At 42.9% G+C, this 23452-nt stretch overlaps 1 protein-coding gene across 15 annotated transcripts in view; it reads right to left on the bottom strand.

Annotated features, from left to right (window-relative positions):
- NRCAM (neuronal cell adhesion molecule) overlaps positions 1 to 23452 on the bottom strand; it is a 256326-nt gene that overhangs the window by 7330 nt on the left and 225544 nt on the right. For 9 of the 15 annotated variants that reach the window (XM_073651992.1, XM_073651989.1, XM_073651988.1 and 6 more), the window contains 3 exons: positions 7339 to 7395; positions 4491 to 4604; positions 3865 to 4014 (listed from right to left, as the gene is read on the bottom strand). The exons of 4 other annotated variants lie outside the window; for them this stretch is intronic. In XM_073651992.1, coding sequence (XP_073508093.1) covers positions 3865 to 4014; positions 4491 to 4604; positions 7339 to 7395 — 321 coding nt within the window. The remainder of the gene's footprint in view (positions 1 to 3864; positions 4015 to 4490; positions 4605 to 7338; positions 7396 to 23452) is intronic. 2 more of the 15 variants (XM_073651996.1, XM_073651997.1) reach the window with 1 other exon arrangement.

Here is a 23452-nt window from a genome sequence, read left to right as displayed (position 1 = left end):
CAACCTCTGCACACCCGAAAACTAACCCACTGCTCTCAAAGCCCTTGAATTGGGTGCATCAGAACAGAAGGAGTTTACCAAGGAAGTCAGCAACCTTAGTATATTTTAGTTTCATCGTTTTTAAGGTCGATGTCCAACGAGTTCATTCTATAGCCTAACATGTTGATCCAAAAACCCCATGAGTCAGACACTGATAGCTCCATATTAGGGGAAAAATTCCTTCCTGACTCTACATACGGCAATCAGACTAGATTCGGTCATGGGGCGTTGATCCAAGAACTAGTGTCTCTAGATTATATTTAGCAAGAAAAAGATCCAAACCCAATTACTTCTAAAACCATTTATGTGGATTTCATACACTGTTTGGCTGCAGTGCTCATGTAACTCCCCTGCTGGCTCAGTGGTTAGAACTGCAGCCTTGCAGCACTGGGGTCCTGGGTTAAATCTCCCCAAGGATAACATTTGCAAGGAGTTTGTATGTGCTTTCTGTGTTTGCGTGGGTTTCCTCCTGGTACTCCTGTTTTCCCCCACACTCCAAACACATACGTATAGGGAATCTAGACTGTGAGCACCAATGGGGACAGTGATGATGCTGAGGAATATGATGGCTGTATATAATTGAGTAATATAAATATCAAATACTGAAACCTACTGAATTCGTTCAACTGTTTATAACTTCGGATTGTACATTTTTTATTCTGTATATGAACTTGGGGGAACCATCTTCACATATTGTCACCCTAAATTTTGCTTCAGTTAACCATATGTGAAAGGAGTATTCTGTGTAATGCGTGTGAAGTGTTTGTGGGATGAATCCCTCACCCATCAGGAATATTATATGGACAAAGATATTGGGACACCTACATATTACATTTACAGGAGCCTTTATAACTTCTTATTCAAATTCCAACGGCATTAATATGGAATTGGTCCATTCTTTGCAACTAAAACAGCTTCCAGCTTTTTAGAGCGTATGGGGGAATTTTTGCTCATTCATCCAGAAGAGCAGTGAGGTCAGACATTGATGTTGGACAAGAGGGTTTGGCTCATAATCTACGTTCTAGTTCATCCCAAAGGTGTTCGATGGATTGAAATCAGTACTTTATGTAGGCCAGTGAATTTCCTCCACACTGTACTCATCGAACCATGCGTTTACAGACCTTGCTTTGTGCATTGGGGCACAGTCATGCTGGAACAGAAAAGAACTTCTTAAAGCTGGAAGCATACAATTGTTCAAAATGTATTGGCCCTTCGTAGCTGAAACATTAAGCTATCTCTTCACTGGAACTAAGGGGCCTAGTCCTATACCTGGGAAATAACACCATAACTTTAGGCCTTCTTCACCAAATGTTATAAGTGGCACAATGCGGTCAGGCAGGTATTTGCAATGTCCATACTGCCAGACAGAGAAGCATGATTCACTACTCCACCAAATTATTTTACACTGCTCCAGTGGCAGTGTGCTTTACGCCACTCCATCCAATGCTTGGCACTTGGAAACACATGCCATGAAGCACCCAGTGCAGTTTTTGTGCTGATGTAAAGGTTAGAGGTGGTTTGGAATTCTGCAGGTACTGCGTCAGTAGAGCGTTGGTGACTTTTATGCTCTATGCTCCTCAGAGCTTAGTGACCCCGCTCTGTAACTTTAAGTGATCTGTCACTTCATGGCCGAGTTCCTGTGCTTCCTAAATACTTCCACTGTTGAATAATACCACTAACAGTTGATCATGGAAATTTCATGAACTGACTGGATGAAATAGTGGCATCCTATTACACGAGTTTTTTAGAAGCACTCATTCTTTCACAAATGTATGTAAAGCCAGATTGTATGGCTAGCTGCTGGATATACTACATACAGTGGTGGCTAAAAGTATTAGCACCCCTGCAATTCTGTCAGATAATACTCAGTTTCTTCCTGAAAATGATTGCAATTACAAATTCTTTGGTCTTATTATCTTCATTTAATTTGCTTGATCATTTCACACAAAACTCCAAAAATGGGCCAGACAAAAGTATTGGCACCCTCAGCCTAATACTTGGTTGCACAACCTTTAGCCCAAATAACTGAACAACCGCTTCCGGTAACCATAAATGAGTTTCTTACAATGCTCTGCTGGAATTGTAGACCATTCTTCTTTGGCAAACTGCTCCAGGTCCCTGATATTTGAAGGGTGCCTTCTCCAAACTGCCATTTTGAGATCTCTCCACAGGTGTTCTATGGGATTCAGGTCTGGACTCATTGCTGGCCACCTTAGAAGTCTCCAGTGCTTTCTCTCAAACCATTTTATAGTGCTTTTGGAAGTGTGTTTTGGGTCATTGTCCAGCTGGAAGACCCATGACCTCTGAGGGAGACCCAGCTTTCTCACACTGGGCCCTACATTATGCTGCAAAATTTGTTGGTAGTATTCAGACTTCATAATGCCATGCATACGGTCAAGCAGTCCAGTGCCAGAGGCAGCAAAGCAACCCCAAAACATCAGGGAACCTCCGCCATGTTTGACTGTAGGGACCATGTTCTTTTCTTTGAATGCCTCTTTTTTTTTCCTGTACACTCTATGTTGATGCTTTTTCCCAAAAAGCTCTACTTTTGTCTCATCTGCCCAGAGAACATTCTTCCAAAACGTTTTAGGCTTTCTCAGGTAAGTTTTGGCAAACTCCAGCCTGGCTTTTTTATGTCTCGGGGTAAGAAGTGGGGTCTTCCTGGGTATCCTACCATACAGTCCCTTTTCATTCAGACGCCGACGGATAGTACGGGTTGACACTGTTGTACCCTCGGACTGCAGGGCAGCTTGAACTTGTTTGGATGTTAGTCGAAGTTCTTTATCCACCATCCACACAATCTTGCGTTGAAATCTCTCGTCAATTTTTCTTTTCCGTCCACATCTAGGGTGGTTAGCCACAGTGCCATGGGCTTTAAACTTCTTGATGACACTGCGCACGGAAGACACAGGAACATTCAGGTCTTTGGAGATGGACTTGTAGCCTTGAGATTGCTCATGCTTCCTCACAATTTGGTTTCTCAAGTCCTCAGACAGTTCTTTGATCTTCTTTCTTTTCTCCATGCTCAATGTGGTACACACAAGGACACAGGACAGAGGTTGAGTCAACTTTAATCCATGTTAACTGGCTGCAAGTGTGATTTAGTTATTGCCAACACCTGTTAGGTGCCACAGGTAAGTTACAGGTGCTGTTAATTACACGAATTAGAGAAGCATCACATGATTTTTCAAACAGTGCCAATACTTTTGTCCACCCCCTTTTTTTGGTTTGGTGTGGAATTATATCCAATTTGGCTTTAGGACAATTCTTTTTGTGTTTTTTCATTGAAGACAAATTAAATGAAGATAATAATACCAAAGAATTTGTGATTGCAATCATTTTCAGGAAGAAACAGAGTATTATCTGACAGAATTGCAGGGGTGCCAATACTTTTGGCCACCACCGTATGTGACAATAGGACTGAATAAAAAACATGAATTTAATCATTAGAATGTGTGTCCCAATAGTTTTGTCCACATTATTTATTTTACACCCTCTTCTCCAAAATACCACAGTGCAGACTACCCCAAAGCCTTTAGCCCCATGTACTTTCTAGTAATTGCATGCGCAAAATATCAACAGAGGTCAACATGGGTGATAATGCAATTAAATATTGCTAAGAGCCCCAAATCTAATGTTATCTGTACATGCTTTCAGATGTGAATATAACAACAAGAACAAAGAGGAAGTATATAACACTTTATTGGCTGTTCTCTCATTGAAATTATGATGGAAAATTCTAAAACTGACAGCTATTCCCCTTTACAAAGATGGAGATGTCCCTAAAAGATGTGAGGCACATGAGTTGCTGCACAAATGCCTCACCTGGACCTGTCTGAAAAGTTTCTTCTGAATACAAATCTGTATGATCATCAGAATAAACTTGAACTTTATATGATGTTCCAGGAGATAAGCCCTTTAATATAAAGGCGCTCCGAGTACCATTTATAGTTTCCTCTTTCCAATCTTCTTTGTCTAGGAGAATTTCAGACAACATAGGAATAACTTAAGAATAAGTAGATTCTGATCAATTGTACTAACATAGCATGCGAGGAAATCTTTATTAATTGACATTGTGATACTGGATTTGATGCAATGGAGCCAAATGAACGGGAATCAAATGTATGGACTCAGGTAAGTGGACTTTTATTCAACAAAATAAGCTTCACCCAATGCATCAGTCTAAGCTTTTGGGTAGAATAATGAACAAAAGGGGACATTCTTTTGTCTTATGTTCAACATAGGAAGAACACTCACCACAAGTGTATTCCCATTAAGGATCATATATTTTTTAAGGGAAACTCTCAAAGATTGGCCAGTAATCTTCAAACATCAATTATGAGATTCAATCATCCATACTTAAAATTTAGCTTGAGTGGCACTACAATGTACTTGGACTTTAAGGGGTTTTACTTTAATGTATGGTCATTTTTATTTAAATAGGTTCTTACTCAATTCTACATATTTAACAAAGAGCCTGGTATCTACGTTCTCAAAATTCCACAGGACAGTAGCTGATGTTTCCGCAGCAGTGATATTCTTGATCAGTGGAATAACGGGCTGAGCTGAATATTGAGTAAGGAGACAGAGATTAATCTTCATAAATGCACAACATTTCTACATTGCAGGCATGCATCACTACTTAGTGCTCAATTTCTGGAGAAGAAAAGAGATTTTATCACTCTAATCTAGTCATCCTGACTACAACCAGAGTTCAATCCGTCTTAGAGCATGTTATAGATGACTCTAAAGTATTGTACTTAATCAGCACATGTCCATTAAAGAGAGTCTGTCAACACAAAGTGGCTGTTCAAACCAAATACAGGAGCTTGGTGCACCCTTGGGTAGTCCGAGAACTTCAGTGCACCTCTCCACCTTGTTTTCCATCTTTCTCCATGCTCCTGTTCCACAATTGACAGCTATGGCATTACAGCCATGATGAAAGATGTAAAACAAGTAGGTGGGAAGGTGCACTGAACTGCTTGGCCTCAAAAAGGGGTGCACCAATTAACACTAGTTTGTGCTGAATACCTTCAATATTAGTATTACCTGAGCATAGGACTACTCAGTAGACTTTATTGTGGCAATATTAAAGTGGTTTTCCAATTTGAAGGGAACCTGTCATTGCTCTCTATACAGAGTGGTAACTGAAACCATGCCAGTGCCACCCCTATGACAGAAAGAGCGAGGCTGCCAGGGGGAATAAAGTTAATTTCCTCCTGGCAGCGGGGCTCTCAGTGCGGCGGCCACAGGGTGTCAGAACGCTATTAACCTGCAGATTAACCCCAAATCGCCAGGTTAATAGCATTATTTTACATGACCGGTTCCCTTTAATTTGGGTAAAAACTAATAATTACATAATAACAAGTTCTGGAAATGAAAATATTTCCACTCAATGAAATAGAACAGAGAAAACAGTGAAGAACTGATATACCAAGCATACAGAAAAGTTGCATATTTTACATACAACCAATAAAGTCATTTTACCAGCCATGGTTACAACTAAAGGTTGTGTAAAGGCCAACCTCATAGCTAATAATAAATTTGAACTTGGTCATGACATGTTTGACCATATTCATCTTTTACTATATCCTATAATAGGTCTACATATATTGTTACAGAAATTCACTTGTTTCCCAACCAATGACATGAACGTCTACTGTGTATCCTTAGCTTTAAGGTTTCTTTTTACTATTCAATTCAATAAATGAAAAGAAATATAATTTTATATCTCCAAAAATTCAGACTTATCTACCCCGTACTGCATGCATATTTCACTCTGTTCGGCCTAAGATACTAAGCTGCACATTAATGGCGATACTTTCATTAATGTGTTGTAAAAAAAAACAGCTTATTAACATGCTGGGTTTTTACTCTCCTTACATATGCATTATACTTTACATAGTGTATATGGGTAGTCACATTACTAAAACCGCATTTGTATCTATTTTGTTTAAGCGTCAGAGCACTTCGGTTAGCCCATGTGAGGAGGCATTGGTCCTAGTCATTGCCTCCGAGGAGGACTATGGTAGCATAATGTGGAATAGAAGGAACTTTGTGTGAGCGCCGGGCAGCTTCCAGGCACATGGCTATACAAGGTTAATCCGCTTAGTAATTGGATACAAATAACCCTGACATTTATTTGGAAGTGGTTGATTAAATGAAATGTGTCATCAAAAAATAACCAATTGTTTAAATCAGGTTTTTGTTTAACATGTAAAAAAATAGCAATATATATTTTTTTTACCCTTTTACAATCTTTATTAAAATAAAACTTGGAAATCTAGCAATTTTTACACTGATCATTGGGATTATTTAAGGCTCTATCTTTCTGTTGCTTCAGAAAATCCACATGTACATTAACCACAAGAAATGGCATTAAACGCATTGTGGGTTATAAATAATCTAGCGATAGAGAATGCATAGCTGGATGGATCGAAGTCTTTAATCATTCTATGTAACTGACTGACCCTGATTTTTGTATAAAAGCATCTAATGGTCGTGTGCAAAGGTCATTATGAAGGAATGGAGAACAGTGTCGGCTGTGATATCACTTATTGGGAATGGTAGACACTGTGTTGTTAGCTGTGTATATAGGGGGTTCCTGTCATTGCAATTCTGCCTCTGCTGATAACGAGCCTGCTGAAAACTCTTCCTGAAAGCACAGGAAGTATGAGACTAAATGAGCCCCAGTGGTTAGTGTGAAAACTGCAAGATTTTTTTTAATTAAGATCTTCTGAAAAAAAATTGCCTATTTTTAAAAAAAAAAAATACATGAAACACAAAACCCTGATTAAACAATAGGTGATTTTCTGATGACACAGGACTATTAGCTATTTAAGAAGTATACAGTACATACGGGTGGCATCACAGCTCTAGCTGTATGTGATGGTAGGATTAGACAATAATGCATTTCCTTATATCTTGGCTTCTTTTAATGCATGGAATACAGCTGTAAATCATACTCTTGCCCACTGTACGATCACAGATCTAAAGTCTACATTTTACCGTGCACCTTGAAGAGACAAAGCAGATACTGAAGCTGCTCATCTAGGATGAAGCTGTAACAGCGTGTGCTTTCTCGAGGCACGGCAGCCCCATGTCAAGCAGTAGCGGGCAGCACCAATACCCAGTAACATGCACAGTACAGACTGGCAATAAACCTCTCTACATACGACACTGTCTAATGTAGTGCACTGCATGTTTTCATGGGGTAATAATACATGGCATGCATACTACCTGCAGATCTAGTGCATATCTACAATAGAATCGAGCACACAAGAAGAAGAAAGACAATACCCCTGAAGTGCGTTGGATGGACAGTGTGCGTAACAGTGGAAGTGACAATAAAGGATTCTGCCGATTATCCAGCACCAGCGTGGAGAGTGAGAGAGAAGCAGAGAGAAAAGCACTTGTTACTGTCAGTGACAACACTCGCTTACCTGTTAATAGACATATTCATGCAATTCATGCTTATTTCAGTGGAGGGAAAGTGTTAGAAAGCTGTGAAGTGAATTGTAGCAAGGCACCTAGTCATGCACCGTACGCTGCTCATTCACACATTGCCTCCGACATGAAGGACTACCACATTGGAACTATGGTTGCCACCTTTCTTTTCTGTCAACTGCATTTGTATTTATAACTATCACAATAAATTACAAAATGACAAATTTAAATACAAATACACAGCACATTCACCAAACGATTGTACACCTAGATGGCAGAATTCTGTATTTGTGTAGATTGGTGAATATTGCGAGGTAAATTCTCATATGTACAGTCATATGAAAAAGTTTGGGCACCCCTATTAATCTTAAGCTTAATGTTCTATAAAAATTGGTGTTTTTGCAACAGCTATTTCAGTTTGATATATGTAATAACTGTTGGATACAGTAATGTTTCTGCCTTGAAATGAGGTTCATTGTACTAACAGAAAATGTGCAATCTGCATTCAAACAAAATTTGACAGGTGCATAAGTCTGGGCACATCACCAGAAAAGTGATATTAATAGTTAGTAGATCCTCCTTTTGCAAAAATAACAGCCTCTAGTCGCTTCCTGTAGCTTTTAATGAGTTCCTGGATCCTGGATGAAGGTATTTTTGACCATTCCTCTTTACAAAACAATTCCAGTTCAGTTAAGTTTGATGGTCGCCGAGCATGGACAGCCCTCTTCAAATGATCCCACAGATGTTCAATGATATTCAGGTCTGGGGACTGGGATGGCCATTCCAGAACATTGTAATTGTTCCTCTGCATGAATGCCTGAGTAGATTTGGAGCGGTGTTTTGGATCATTGTCTTGCTGAAAGATCCATCCACTTTGTAACTTCATATTTATCACTGATTCTTGAACACTATTGTCAAGAATCTGCTGATACTGAGTGGAATCCATGCGTCCCTCAACTTTAACAAGATTCCCAGTGCCAGCATTGACCACACAGCCCCAAAGCATTATGGAACCTCCACCAAATTTTACTGTGGGTAGCAAGTGTTTTTCTTGGAATGCTGTGTTTTTTTGCCACCATGCATAACGCCTTTTTGTATGACCAAATAACTCAATCTTGATTTCATCAGTCCACAGGACCTTCTTCCAAAAAGAAATTGGCTTCTCCAAATGTGCTTTTGCATACCTCAGCCAACTCTGTTTGTGGCGTGCTTGCAGAAACGGCTTCTTTCGCATCACTCTCCCATACAGCTTCTCCTTGTGCAAAGTGCCTTGTATAGTTGACCGATGCACAGTGACACCATCTGCAGCAAGTTGATGCTGCAGCTCTCTGGGGGTGGTCTGAGGATTGTCCTTGACTGATCTCACCATTCTTCTTCTCTGCCTTTCTGATGTTTTTCTTGGCCTGCCACTTCTGGCCTTAACAAGAACTGTCCCTGTGTTCTTCCATTTCCTTACTATGTTCCTCACAGTGGAAACTGACAGGTTAAATCTCTGAGACAGCTTTTTGTATGCTTCCCCTGAACAACTATGTTGAATAATCTTTGTTTTCAGATCATTTGACAGTTGTTTTGAGGAGCACATGATGCCACTCTTCAGAGGAGATTCAAACAGGAGAACAACTTGCAAGTGGCCACTTTAAGTAGCTTTTCTCATGATTGCATACACCTGGCTATAAAGTTCAAAGCTCCATGAGGTTACAAAACCAAAAAAAGTGCTTTAGTAAGTCAGTAAAAAGTAGGTAGGAGTATTTAAAACAAGAAAATGATAAGGGTGCCCATACTTATGCACCTTTCAAATTTTGTTTGAATGCAGATTGCACATTTTCTGTTAGTACAATAAACCTCATTTCAAGGCAGAAACATTACTGTGTCCAACAGTTATTACATATATCAAACTGAAATAGCTGTTGCAAAAACACCAATTTTTATAAAACATTAAGCTTAAGATTAATAGGGGTGCCCAAACTTTTTCATATGACTGTATAAGGCCAGGTTCAGACGAATAAATCAAAACTGCAAACTGCGGACGGGACTGGCTCCATGTGCAGCATTGTGTGCCTTTCATTGCATACATTATTCTAAGCTGGAAATGGACCAAAGTAGTGGATGCCGTGATTTTTTTCCATGCAGACCATTGAACTCTGTGGAAAATAGCACAGTAAGTAATAATGGGTCCGTGTGCACACTGACTGATTATATGCCTGACTGAACGAGCCCTAAGGCTAAGTTCACACAGGAAAATAAAAGTCATCTGATTTTCATCCAGTAAAAACAGAATATTTTTCATGAGTATCCATGTGTCACCAAATGGCATTGATTTTCATACATCAGCAGTTAAAGAGATTTACAAGACGAAATACTGTTTCTTATATTAAGAATTGCAATGTAGATGTAAAAATCGGATGCTATATGGATAATTTGTATGGGATACAATTTTTTTTTGCGCATCCACACACTTTGATAGGAAAGTTTTATAAGAAATACCGAAAACAATAGAGCTTTGATTCTGCAATTATTTTCACATGGACATTTGTCATCTGAACAGCCAAATTGAAGAACATTGGCCCTAGTGCTATCCGTGCGATGTCAGACTGAAAATCCATTTGTGTGAAGGCAGCCTTGAGGCAGCGATTATTTATGCACACCATGAAGGTTCCCCTGCTTGCTATTGGCGTGTGTCAGGAATACCACGGAGTCTGCTTCCTAAACGCATAGTCCCTGAAGTATACATAATGATGTAACTTTAATTACTGCCTCATTTGCATGTGCCATAAAGAAAGGATTATATTTTTCATTAAGGTTTTCAGCAAGCAAATTAACTGAGCAGTGATAAAGGATGAAAAGCAATAAACAGTAAAACAACAAAGGATACACAGCCACCATGTCAGATCGCAGTGGTAATACATCATGGCATACCAGATGAGTAAAGCATTCACACTACACCAGGCCTTCTCAAGCTATTTTTTCAGGGGTCTCACTAGCAAAGAATATGGTGATGTCTGAACCTTATACATGGTCAAAGCCTAGTGTCTCCTGAACTCAGTTTAACATTAAAATATTAATTAACTAAATCAAATAAGGCCTGGTTAGCAGGAGTGATCAGCCTATGCCAAGTGATTTGAAGAGCACTTCACTAGGTTACGTCACCATTCCCTATTCCTATTTATCAAGCTCATATAGAAAAAAATCAACATAATATGGCCTATGCCAGATAATCTTTCAGAGCTGTCCAGTTTTATGAATACGGCAAAATTTTCCATGTGAAAACTGCAATAACTGCAAATATGTAATATATTTCCCATGTAAATTCACTAAGACATTCACAAAGCTAGTTGGCTGGGCTGCTTAACCCTAACTTTGGAGCTGGACTAGAAGAGCTTACGTTCTGTGCTTGAATCTTACATGGGAGCTTTTAGACAGAATATTTATTAAATGGATTATCTAAGCTACAGGGTCCTGATCACTCATCACCCCTGAACCTTTTCCAGGCCACACACTGACAAACCAGACAACGCTCACACTTTCCATTGTAGGTCATCAATGCTATGTGCTTCAAATGGTATAGTAATTACCTAGTACACCACCAAGTCCTGGGAATAGATCTTGATATCTCTCTTACAAAAAAACAGCATGACCAGATTCTCGTACAAAAGACCCCACTTAGCAATTCTCTACAGTTTTAGTCATCATATTCTGAGCAAAATGTTCCTAGGTAGTGTATATCCACAAAGCGTTGGCGCTACAGCAAGGAGGAAGGCATAAACTTACACCATTCTGGAGCTGTGTCAGGGTTACATCAGACCATCTTGGTGCAGGATCCAAGAAACTACCACCACTAACAGGGGCTCTCAATGACAGTACAACTTTAACAGTTCTGACATAATATTTTTTGGGGGGCAAATACAAAAAGTCACTTCTTAGGTACATGCTAAATACAGCGAAGGCCTGCATTACATCATAGAATCATAGAATGGTAGAGTTGGAGGGGACCTGCTGGGTCATCTGGTCCAACCCCCTGCTCAAAGCAGGATTCACTAAATCATCTCAGACAGATATCTGTCCGGCCTCTGTTTGAAGACGTCCATTGAAGGGGAACTCACCACCTCTCGTGGCAGCCTGTTCCACTCATTGATCACCCTAACTGTCAAAAATTTTTTTCTAATATCTAATCTGTGTCTCCTCCCATTCAGTTTCATCCCATTGCTTCTAGTCTTTCCTTGTGCAAATGAGAATAAAGATGATCCTTCTACAATGTGACAGCCCTTGAGATATTTGTAGATAGCTATTAAGTCTCCTCTCAGTCTTCTTTTTTGCAAGCTAAACATTCCCAAATCCTGTAACCGTTCCTCATAGGACATGGTTTGCAGACCGGTCACCATTCTGGTCGCTCTTCTCTGAACTTGCTCCAGTTTGTCGATGTCTTTTTTAAAATGTGGTGCCCAAAACTGGACGCAGTATTCCAGATGAGGTCTGACCAAAGAGGAGTAAAGTCCGATAATGACTTCACGTGATCTAGACTGTATGCTTCTGTTAATACATCCCAGAATTGTATTTGCCTTTTTTGCTGCTGCATCACACTGTTGACTCATGTTCAGTCTATGATCTATTAGTATACCTAAGTCTTTTTCACATGTGCTGTTGCTTAGCTCTATTCCTCCCATTTTGTATATGCTTTTTTCATTTTTATTGCCCAGATGTAGTACTTTGCATTTTTCCCTGTTAAAAACCATTCTGTTAGTTACTGCCCACTGCTCCAGTTTACTTAGGTCTTTTTGAATCCTCTCTCTCTCTCTCTCTTCTCTAGTATTAGCGATCCCTCCTAGCTTTGTGTCATCAGCAAATTTAATCAGTTTACCATCAATTCCTTCATCTAAATCATTGATAAAGATGTTGAACAATACAGGTCCCAGGACAGAGCTCTGTGGTACCCCACTTGAGACATCCATCCAACTGGATGTGAAGCCATTTACGACCACTCTTTAATTCCGATCACTAAGCCAGTTATGAATCCACCTAACAGTTGCCTTGTCCATTCCATACTTGGTAATTTTTTCAAGTATGACTGTTCCCTTGAACAATCATTTATAATACAATGGTGTAAATGAATAAACAAGATCATGCACATAGAGAACCCTTTGCTTTCCTTCTCTTACCATTTGGAGCAGCTTTAGAGGACATGGTTCTAATGAATGGACACCCAGACACGTTACCAAACAAAATGAATACATAACCTGTTGCATATTGCGACTAATTGGTTGGGTTGTTTCAGGAATTTTTTTTTTCACTTTTCTTCTTGAATTCCCCTTCAATTCCTTGGAGTCTGTCTTGTTGGAATGCAATTACCAAAATGCAAAGTGAATGAAAAAAGAGAAATCTAAACCAAACCAACATTAGGTGTGACCTGACCACCCTTTGCCTTCAAAACAGCATAAAAGCATCAGTTATCCTAGGTACAATTGCACACCTACGTTTAAAGGAATCTCCACCATGCTTCACTGTTACCTGCAGACACTCATTATTGTATTGCACTTCAGTCCTTCAGTGATCAAAATGCCTTATGTTACAGCCAAATATTTCACATTTTGACTCATCAGTTCAGAAAATCTGCTGCCATTTTCCTGCAACCCAGATCATAAGTTTTTCTGCATAGTTAAGTTGTTTGGCTTTTGGCCACAATTCGTCCAGGAAGACCACTTCTGGACAGATTTCCCTGAACAGTAGATGTGTGTAGTTGGGTTCCACTGGTTGCTGCCAGTTCTGAGCTGATGGCACTGCTGGACATCTTCTGATTTTGAAGGAAAGTAACCATGATGTGTTTTTCATCTGATGCACACAGTTTCCTTTGCCAACTATTAATTCTTATGGTCCTCACCATTACCCATTTCTTGTTGTTTCTTCAAAAGAGAGCTTGAACAGCACATCTTGAAACCCTAGTCTGCATGGGAGAGACATTACTGATGCAGTATAACTACATTGTGTCTTGTTGCTGTGCTCAGTCATACTATGACCTATGACATGAAACTGTCTACTACAGCCTCACCTTTGTAGCAGAGTTTCGCTTTTCTTTGCCCAGTTTTAAGCCTCCTACATAGCGGTTTTACTCTCAGTTAATGACGGTGTTCAACCCTACTTATGAAAATGATGATCATTAACACCTGTTTGGTATAATTGGTTACTCATACACCTGACTTAGCGACTCTTACAAAATCCCTGACTTTGTACAAGTGCTCAGGTAGTGCAGCTCATCCAGGATGGCACATCAATGCGAGCTGTGGTAAGAAGGTTTGCTGTGTCTGTCATCGTAGTGTCCAGAGGCTGGAGGCGATACCAGGAGACAGGCCAGTACACCAGGAGACGTGCAGGGGGCCATAGGAGGGCAACAATCCAGCAGCAGGACAGCTACCTCTGCCTTTGTGCAAGGAGGAACAGGAGGCGCACTGCCAGAGCCCTGCAAAATGACCTCCAGCAGGCCACCAATGTGCATGTGTCTGCACAAACGGTTAGAAACCAACTCCATGAGGGTGGTATGAGGGCCCGACGTCCACAGATGGGGGTTGTGCTCACAGCCTAACACCATGCAGGAAGCTTGGCATTTGCCACAGAACACCAGGATGGGCAAAGTCACCACTGGTGCCCTGTGCTCTTCACAGACGAAAGCAGGCTCACACTGAGCACATATGACAGACGTGACAGAGTCTCGAGAAGCCGTGGAAAGCGATCTGCTGCCTGCAACATCCTTCACCATGACCGGTTTGGCAGTGGGTCAGTAATGGTGTGGGGTGGCATTTCTTTGGATGGCCGCACAGCCCTCCATGTGCTCGCCAGAGGTAGCCTGACTGGCATTAGGTACCGACATGAGATCCTCAGACCCCTTGTGAGACCATATACTGGTGCGGTTGGCCCTGCGTTCCTCCTAATGCAGGACAATGCCAGACCTCATGTGGCTGGAGTGTGTCAGCAGTTCCTGCAAGATGAAGGCATTGAAGCTATGGACTGGCCCGCCCGTTCCCCAGACCTAAATCCGATTGAGCACATCTGGGACATCATGTCTCGCTCCATCCACCAACGTCACGTAGCACCACAGACTGTCCAGGAGTTGGCGGATGCTTTAGTCCAGGTCTGGGAGGAGATCCCACAGGAGACCATCCGCAACCTCATCAGGAGCATGCCCAGGCGTTGTAGGGAGGTCATACAGGCACGTGGAGGCCACACACAATACTGAGCCTCATTTTGACTTGTTTTAAGGACCTTACATCAAAGTTGCGGTGACTCCAAAACCAGGCCTCCATTGGTTAATAAATTTGATTTCCATTGATGATTTTTGCGTGATTTTGTTGTCAGCACATTCAACTTTCTACAGAACAAAGTATTCAATGAGAATATTTCATTCATTCAGATCTAGGATGTGTTATTTGAGTGTTCCCTTTCCCTTTATTTTTTTGATCACTGTATATTATATATATATATATATATATATATATATATATATATATATATATATACATGCAGTACAGACCAAAAGTTTGGATACACCTTTTCATTTAAAGATTTTTCATATTTTCATGACTATGAAAATTGTACATTCACACTGAAGGCATCAAAATGATGAATTAATACATGTGGAATTATATACTTAACAAAAAAGTGTGAAACAACTGAAAATATGTCTTATATTCTAGGTTCTTCAAAGTAGCCACCTTTTGCTTTGATGACTGCTTTCACACTCTTGGCATTCTCTTGATGAGCTTCAAGAGGTAGCCACCGGAAATGGTTTTCACTTCACAGGTATGCCCTGTCAGGTTTAATAAGTGGGATTTCGTGCCTTATAAATGGGGTTGGGACCATAAGTTGTGTTGTGCAGTAGTCTGGTGGATACACAGCTGATAGTCCTACTGAATAGACTGTTAGAATTTGTATTATGGCAAGAAAAAAGCAGCTAAGTAAAGAAAAACGAGTGGCCATCATTACTTTAAGAAATGAAGGTCAGTCAGTGTGAAAAATTGGGAAACCTTTGAAAGTGCCCCCAAGTGCAGTTGCAAAAACCATCAAGCGCTACAAAGAAATTGGCTCACATGAGGACCGCCCAAGGAAAGGAAGACCAAGAGTCACCTCTGCTTCTGAGGATAAGTTTATCCAAGTCACCAGCCTCAGAAATCGCAGGTTAACAGCCGCTCAGATTAGAGACCAGGTCAATGCCACACAGAGTTCTAGCAGCAGACACATCTCTTCAACAACTGTTAAGAGGAGACTTTGTGCAGCAGGCCTTCATGGTAAAATAGCTGCTAGGAAACCACTGCTAAGGACAGGCAACAAGCAGAAGAGACAAGTTTGGGCTAAAGAACACAAGGAATGGACATTAGACCAGTGGAAATCTGTTCTTTGGTCTGATGAGTCCAAATTTGAGATCTTTGGTTCCAACCACCATGTCTTTGTGCGACGCAGAAAAGGTGAACGGATGGACTCTACATGCTTGGTTCCCACCGTGAAGCATGGAGGAGGAGGTGTGATGGTGTGGGGGTGCTTTGCTAGTGACACTGTTGGGGATTTATTCAAAATTGAAGGCATACTGAACCAGCATGGCTACCACAGCATCTTGCAGCGGCATGCTATTCCATCCGGTTTGCATTTAGTTGGACCATCATTTATTTTTCAACAGGACAATGACCCCAAACACACCTCCAGGCTGTGCAAGGGCTATTTGACCAAGAAGGAGAGTGATGGGGTGCTACGCCAGATGACCTGGCCTCCACAGTCACCAGACCTGAACCCAATCGAGATGGTTTGGGGTGAGCTGGACCGCAGAGTGAATGCAAAAGGGCCAACAAGTGCTAAGCATCTCTGGGAACTCCTTCAAGATTGTTGGAAGACCATTTCCGGTGACTACCTCTTGAAGCTAATCAAGAGAATGCCAAGAGAATTCATAGTTTTGATGCCTTCAGTGTGAATGTACAATTTTCATAGTCATGAAAAAAAAATGAAAAATCTTTAAATGAGGTGTGTCCAAACTTTTGGTCTGTACTGTATATATATGCTTAAAAGACACATTTACTATTGAATTTAAAAAGCGATGTAAAAATTTCTATATATCAGTCTTCAGTAAGCCTCCTAATTGTCCCATTCCTCATTCAGGGCTCAATTTAAATCATGACCAATAGCAGATGCTTTTATTTTGAAGAGGTCTATACTAGAAGCAAATGCAAATTAGAGAAGCTTAAGAACTGATTTTTTTTCTTGGCTAGAAACAGAATGACTATTGTCCATGAGCTTTGTATGGTATTGCAGATCAAGTTTATTCACATAAATGAGAATGTATGAGATTACAAAAAAATGGCTAAAATTGTCCCAATTTTGCCCTAACTATGCAGTTCTTCATTGTAATGGTTATGTTTTTAGGCCACATCACTGCAGCATTTCTGAGAAATCAGTTTGAGAAAAAGCCAGCCATGGGTTGATGTGCCTGCTGAGCGATTTCCCTCTGTTTCCTCAACATAACCTGGGAATAGTGTTGAGCATTCCGATACTGTAATATCGGGTATCGGCCGATATTCGCGGTATCGGAATTCCGATACTTAATTCCGATACTTTTACAATATCGGATACCGGAATCGGAAGTTCCCATAATGCCTGCGCTCTGTAGTGTCTGTGAAGGATGACAAGTTGGATGGCAGCGCGATCCAGCCTGTCATCAGAATGCCATCCCAGCGGGGGAGAATTCTCCTGATTGTTTAAAAGCCGGCGGGCGGTATAAAGCCGCCGGCTTTTAAACAATCACACAGCCCCATACTGCTTCCCCGCAGCCTCCCACCCAGATCCTCCGCTCCCCTCGCCACCTCCCATCCCGATCGTAAGTTAGGACCGGGCGGGGAGCGGGGAGTGAAGGACCCGGGCGGGGAAGCCGGCAGTGAAAAGACTTCACCGCCGGCTTTCCCGTTCTGTGCTGCGCTTTCCCGCCGGTTATTTCAAATGAACAGCTGAGGTATCAGGTGATGCCGATCAGCTGTTCATTTGAAGTCGCCGCGTTGCCCTCAGAGGGTTCATGTGAGTTCATGCTTGACTGCATGAACTCACATGAACTTTCCCACGGCCGCACAGGTCAGCCTCACCTCCCAGACCCGTCATGATTAGTGTGTGTGCGGGGTGTGTGTGCGGGGTGTGTGTGCGGGGTGTGTGCGCGGGGTGTGTGCGCGGGGTGTGTGCGCGGGGTGTGTGCGCGGGGTGTGTGCGCGATGTTTGTGCGGGTGTGCGATGTGTGCGGGGTGTGTGTGCGGGGTGTGTGTGCGGGGTGTGTGTGCGGGGTGTGCGGGTGTGTGCGGTGTGTGTGCGTGCAGGCAGAAATAGGCCGATGTGACACTACTACTCCCATCGGCCTATGTCTGTCCCCCGTCCACTCCTGCCAGCAGGATCAGCTCGATGGGAGCAGTAGTTCCCATCAGACTGATCCTGCTATTTAAATTGCCCTACTGTGTCCCCAATAAATGTTAAATACATGTCATTGGTGGCCAGTGGTTACCTAAAAGAAATTAGTTCATACATTACCTGTCCCCGCCGATCGCCACCTAAAATAAAGTAAAAAATAAAAAACTACACCTATACTCACCAAGACACCTAATTCCCCGAAGCCATCGATCTCCTGTAATAAAATATAAAATAATAAACCACAACCTTATCCTTACCCCTCCGTAGTAGTCCACGAGTGTCCCACGAAGATCTCCAGTTCAGAGCAGCCACATAGAATGTGACCGCTCTGAACCGCTGCCGCCGCTAGAATGACAGCATAAGCGGGTTCACCGGAGTTCAGGCAGCGCTGCTCCGGTTAGCTGCTTTACGGCCCTGCTGTATAGCGAGAAATTCCCACGGTACAGCAGTGCCGTAAAGGAGGTCTCCGGAGCTGCGCTGACTGAATGCACTCCGGTGACCTCAGTCAGTGGCTCCTGCTGCCGGGAGCGGACGTGTTCCCGGCAGCGTGAGCTTACAGCAGCCATGCACAGCTGTCACCATCTCCAGATGTGACAGCTGTGCATGGGAGATCAGCGCAGGAACGTGGACAGGTAACTATTATTTTTAGTAAACTAAGAATTAAATAAAATTGTGTGTTTTATTTCAAATAAATTATTTTTTTCTGGGTGTAGTGTGTGTTTTTTCTTTTTAACACTTTGTAGGTTAGCAATGGGGGTGTCTTATAGACGCCCATCATTACTAACCTGGGCTTCATGGCAGCTGGCGCTGACATGAACCCCACCACTATTACCCCCTGCCACCGCACCAGGGCAGCGTGGAAGAGCGAGGCTAAGTGCCAGAGTTGGCGCATCCTATGGATGCGCCATTTCTGGGGCGGCTGACGACTGGTGTTTCTAGCCTGGGAGGGGGCCAATATTCATGGCACCCTTCCTGGGCTATTAATATCAGCCCCCAGCTGTCTGCCTAGCCTTTGCTAGCTATTAAAATAGGGGGGACCCCACGTCATTTTTTTGGGGGGGGGTCCCCCATTTTAATAGCTAGTAAAGGCTAGGTATTCAGCTGGGGGCTGATATTAGTAGCCTGGGAAGCTCCGTGGGTTTTACCCCCTTCCCAGGCTTCAAACATCTGCCCCAGCCGTCTGCTTAACCTCCGCTAGAGACTAAAATTATGGGGGATCCCACGCCATTTTTTTTTTAAATAAATCCATTATTTTAACACTAAATGACATTTGAGGAGTTAATAAAGATGCAGTCCCTAAATTATTATTTATTTTTTAATTAATTTTTCCCAAAACTTTTGACGTGGGCTTCGCCATATTTTTGTATGCCAGCCAGGTACAGCATCCAGCTTCTATGAACGCGCCATTTTCCGGGGCGGCTGCGGACTGCAATTTTCAGCGGGGGGCAGAAAGCTTGGGCCTCCCTGCGCTGCAGATTCCATCCCCCAGCTGCCTAGTTGTACCTGGCTGGACACAAAAATAGGGAGAAGCTCCACGTTTTTTTTTTTTTAATTATTTCATGAAATTCATGGAATAATTAAGAAAAAAAGGGCTTCCCTATATTGTTGTGTCCAACCAGGTACAAATAGGCAGCTGGTGGTTGGGGGCAGCCCGTTCCTGCCTGCTGTACCTGGCTGGACCCAAATATAGTGCAAAGCCCCACGTCAATTTTTTTTAAATTATTTCAGGAAATTCATGAAATAATTAAAAAAAAATTATGTGGGGCTTCGCCCTATATTTGTGTCCAGTCAGGTACAGCAGGCAGGAACGGGCTGCCCCCAACCACCAGCTGCCTATTTGTACCTAGCCGGACACAACAATATAGGGAAGCCCTTTTTTTCTTAATTATTCCATGAATTTCATGAAATAATTAAAAAAAAAAATACGTGGGGCTTCGCCCTATTTTTGTGTCCAGCCAGGTACAACAAGGCAGCTGGGGGCTGGAATCCGCAGCGCAGGGAGGCCCAAGCTTTCTGGGCCCCACCCGCTGCAAATTGCAGTCCGCAGCCGCCCCGGAAAATGGCGCGTTCTTAGAAGCGCCATCTTCTGGCGCTGTACCCAACTCATCCAGGGTCCTGGTGCGGTGGCTCACTGGGTAATAAAGGGGTTAAGGCCAGCTTGGCATTATCAGCTGGCCCTAAGCCCGAAATTCATGGGGTCACGCCAATATTAGACATGACCACCATGAATTTCTAGTAAAGTATTTAAAAAAAACACAAACACCCAGAAAAAAGTCCTTTAATTGAAATAAAGACACAATTCTTTATTGTTCTAAATTAAACCATACTTACAGTCACGCCCATTCCAGCTGAAGCCAACGATCTCCTGCAATAAAAGTAAAATAATAAAGCAACCTCATCCTTACCTTTCCATGGTTCCCAGGACAGCTTCAGCTCTGCTACATCGAGATGACAGGCTGGACCGCAGCAGAACGCTGCCATCCAGCCTGTCATCCCGCAGACACTGAGAAGCGCAGGCATGCTTGCGCTCCTCAGTGTCTCGCTGTGACGGCATCCAGATGAGCGGAGGTCATGTCCAATGAACTCAGCTCACCTCATGCACGTCACTGACAGCGTGGGAAAATTCTCCTGCACTCAGCGCTTCAGCGTGAGCATTTTCCCACGCTGTCAGTGACGTGCATGAGGTGCGCCGAGTTCATTGGACATGACCTCACCTCATGCACGTCACTGACAGCGTGGGAAAATTCTCACGCTGAAGCGCTGAGTGCAGGAGAATTCTCCCATGCTGTCAGTGACGTACATGAGGTGAGCCGAGTTCATTGTCGGCTCATCTGGATGCCGTCACAGCCAGACACTGAGGAGTGGAAGTATGCCTGCGCTTCTCAGTGTCTGCGGGATGACAGGCTGGATGGCAGCGTTCTGCTGCGGTCCAGCCTGTCATCTCGATGTAGCAGAGCTGGAGCCGTCGTGGGAGCCATGGAAAGGTAAGGATGAGGTTGGTTTATTATTTTTCTTTTATTGCAGGAGATCGTTGGCTTCAGCTGGAATGGGCGTGATGGTAAGTATGGTTTAATTTAGAACAATAAAGAATTGTGTGTTTATTTCAATTAAAGGACTTTTTTCTGGGTGTTTGTGTTTTTTTTAAATACTTTACTAGAAATTCATGGTGGTCATGTCTAATATTGGCGTGACCCCATGAATTTCGGGCTTAGGGCCAGCTGATAATGCCAAGCTGGCCTTAACCCCTTTATTACCCAGTGAGCCACCGCACCAGGGCCCTGGATGAGTTGGGTACAGCGCCAGAAGATGGCGCTTCTATGAACGCGCCATTTTCCGGGGCGGCTGCGGACTGCAATTTGCAGCGGGTGGGGCCCAGAAAGCTTGGGCCTCCCTGCGCTGCAGATTCCAGCCCCCAGCTGCCTAGTTGTACCTGGCTGGACACAAAAATAGGGCGAAGCTCCACGTTTTTTTTTTTAAATTCATGAAATTCATGGAATAATTAAGAAAAAAAGGGCTTCCCTATATTGTTGTGTCCGGCTAGGTACAAATAGGCAGCTGGTGGTTGGGGGCAGCCCGTTCCTGCCTGCTGTACCTGACTGGACACAAATATAGGGCGAAGCCCCACATCAATTTTTTTTAATTATTTCATGAATTTCCTGAAATAATTTAAAAAAATTGAAGTGGGGCTTCGCACTATATTTGTGTCCAGCCAGGTACAGCAGGCAGGAACGGGCTGCCCCCAACCACCAGCTGCCTATTTGTACCTGGTTGGACACAACAATATAGGGAAGCCCTTTTTTTCTTAATTATTTCATGAATTTCATGAAATAATTAAAAAAAAAAAATACTTGAAGCTTCTCCCTATTTTTGTGTCCAGCCAGGTACAACTAGGCAGCTGGGGGATGGAATCTGCAGCGCAGGGAGGCCCAAGCTTTCTGCCCCCCCCCCGCTGAAAATTGCAGTCCGCAGCCACCCCGGAAAATGGCGCGTTCATAGAAGCTGGATGCTGTACCTGGCTGGCATACAAAAATATGGCGAAGCCCACGTCAAAAGTTTTGGGAAAAATTAATTAAAAAATAAATAATAATTTAGGGACTGCATCTTTATTAACTCCTCAAATGTCATTTAGTGTTAAAATAAAGGATTTATTTTAAAAAAAATTGACGTGGGGCTTCGCCCTATATTTGTGTCCAGCCAGGTACAGCAGGCAGGAACAGGCTGCCCCCAACCACCAGCTGCCTATTTGTACCTGGCCGGACACAACAATATAGGGAAGCCCTTTTTTAAAAAAATTATTTCATGAAATAATTAAAAAAAAATTGACGTGGGGCTTCGCACTATATTTGTGTCCAGCCAGGTACAGCAGGCAGGAATGGGCTGCCCCCAACCACCAGCTGCCTATTTGTACCTGGTTGGACACAACAATATAGGGAAGCCCTTTTTTTCTTAATTATTCCATGAATTTCATGAAATAATTAAAAAAAAAAATGCGTGGGGCTTCGCCCTATTTTTGTGCCCAGCCAGATACAACTAGGCAGCTGGGGGCTGGAATCCGCAGCGCAGGGAGGCCCAAGCTTTCTGGGCCACCCCCGCTGCAAATTGCAGTCCGCAGCCGCCCCAGAAAATGGCGCGTTCATAGAAGCGCCATCTTCTGGCGCTGTACCCAACTCATCCAGGGCCCTGGTGCGGTGGCTCACTGGGTAATAAAGGGGTTAAGGCCAGCTTGGCATTATCAGCTGGCCCTAAGCCCGAAATTCATGGGGTCACGCCAATATTAGACATGACCACCATGAATTTCTAGTAAAGTATTTAAAAAAACACAACACCCAGAAAAAAGTCCTTTAATTGAAATAAACACACAATTCTTTATTGTTCTAAATTAAACCATACTTACCATCACGCCCATTCCAGCTGAAGCCAACGATCTCCTGCAATAAAAGTAAAATAATAAAGCAACATCATCCTTACCTTTCCATGGCTCCCACGACAGCTTCAGCTCTGCTACATCGAGATGACAGGCTGGACCGCAGCAGAACGCTGCCATCCATCCTGTCATCCCGCAGACACTGAGAAGCGCAGGCATACTTCCACTCCTCAGTGTCTGGCTGTGACGGCATCCAGATGAGCCGAGGTCATGTCCAATGAACTCGGCGCACCTCATGCACGTCACTGACAGCGTGGGAAAATTCTCCTGCACTCAGCACTTCAGCGTGAGAATTTTCCCACGCTGTCAGTGACTTGCATGAGGTGAGCTGAGTTCATTGGACATGAACTCGGCTCATCTGGATGACGTCACAGAGAGACACTGAGGAGCGCAAGCATGCCTGCGCTTCTCAGTGTCTGCGGGATGACAGGCTGGATGGCAGCGTTCTGCTGCGGTCCAGCCTGTCATCTCGATGTAGCAGAGCTGAAGCTGTCGTGGGAACCATGGAAAGGTAAGGATGAGGTTGCTTTATTATTTTACTTTTATTGCAGGAGATCGTTGGCTTCAGCTGGAATGGGCGTGATGGTAAGTATGGTTTAATTTAGAACAATAAAGGATTGTGTCTTT

The sequence above is a fragment of the Phyllobates terribilis genome, unplaced genomic scaffold (genome assembly GCF_046119375.1).
Source record: "Phyllobates terribilis strain yellow unplaced genomic scaffold, ASM4611937v1 Scaffold_11__3_contigs__length_659146591, whole genome shotgun sequence".
NCBI classification, from domain to species: domain Eukaryota; kingdom Metazoa; phylum Chordata; class Amphibia; order Anura; family Dendrobatidae; genus Phyllobates; species Phyllobates terribilis.
Note: the sequence above shows the minus strand (reverse complement) of the source record. Positions and strands in the feature narration are given on the sequence as shown.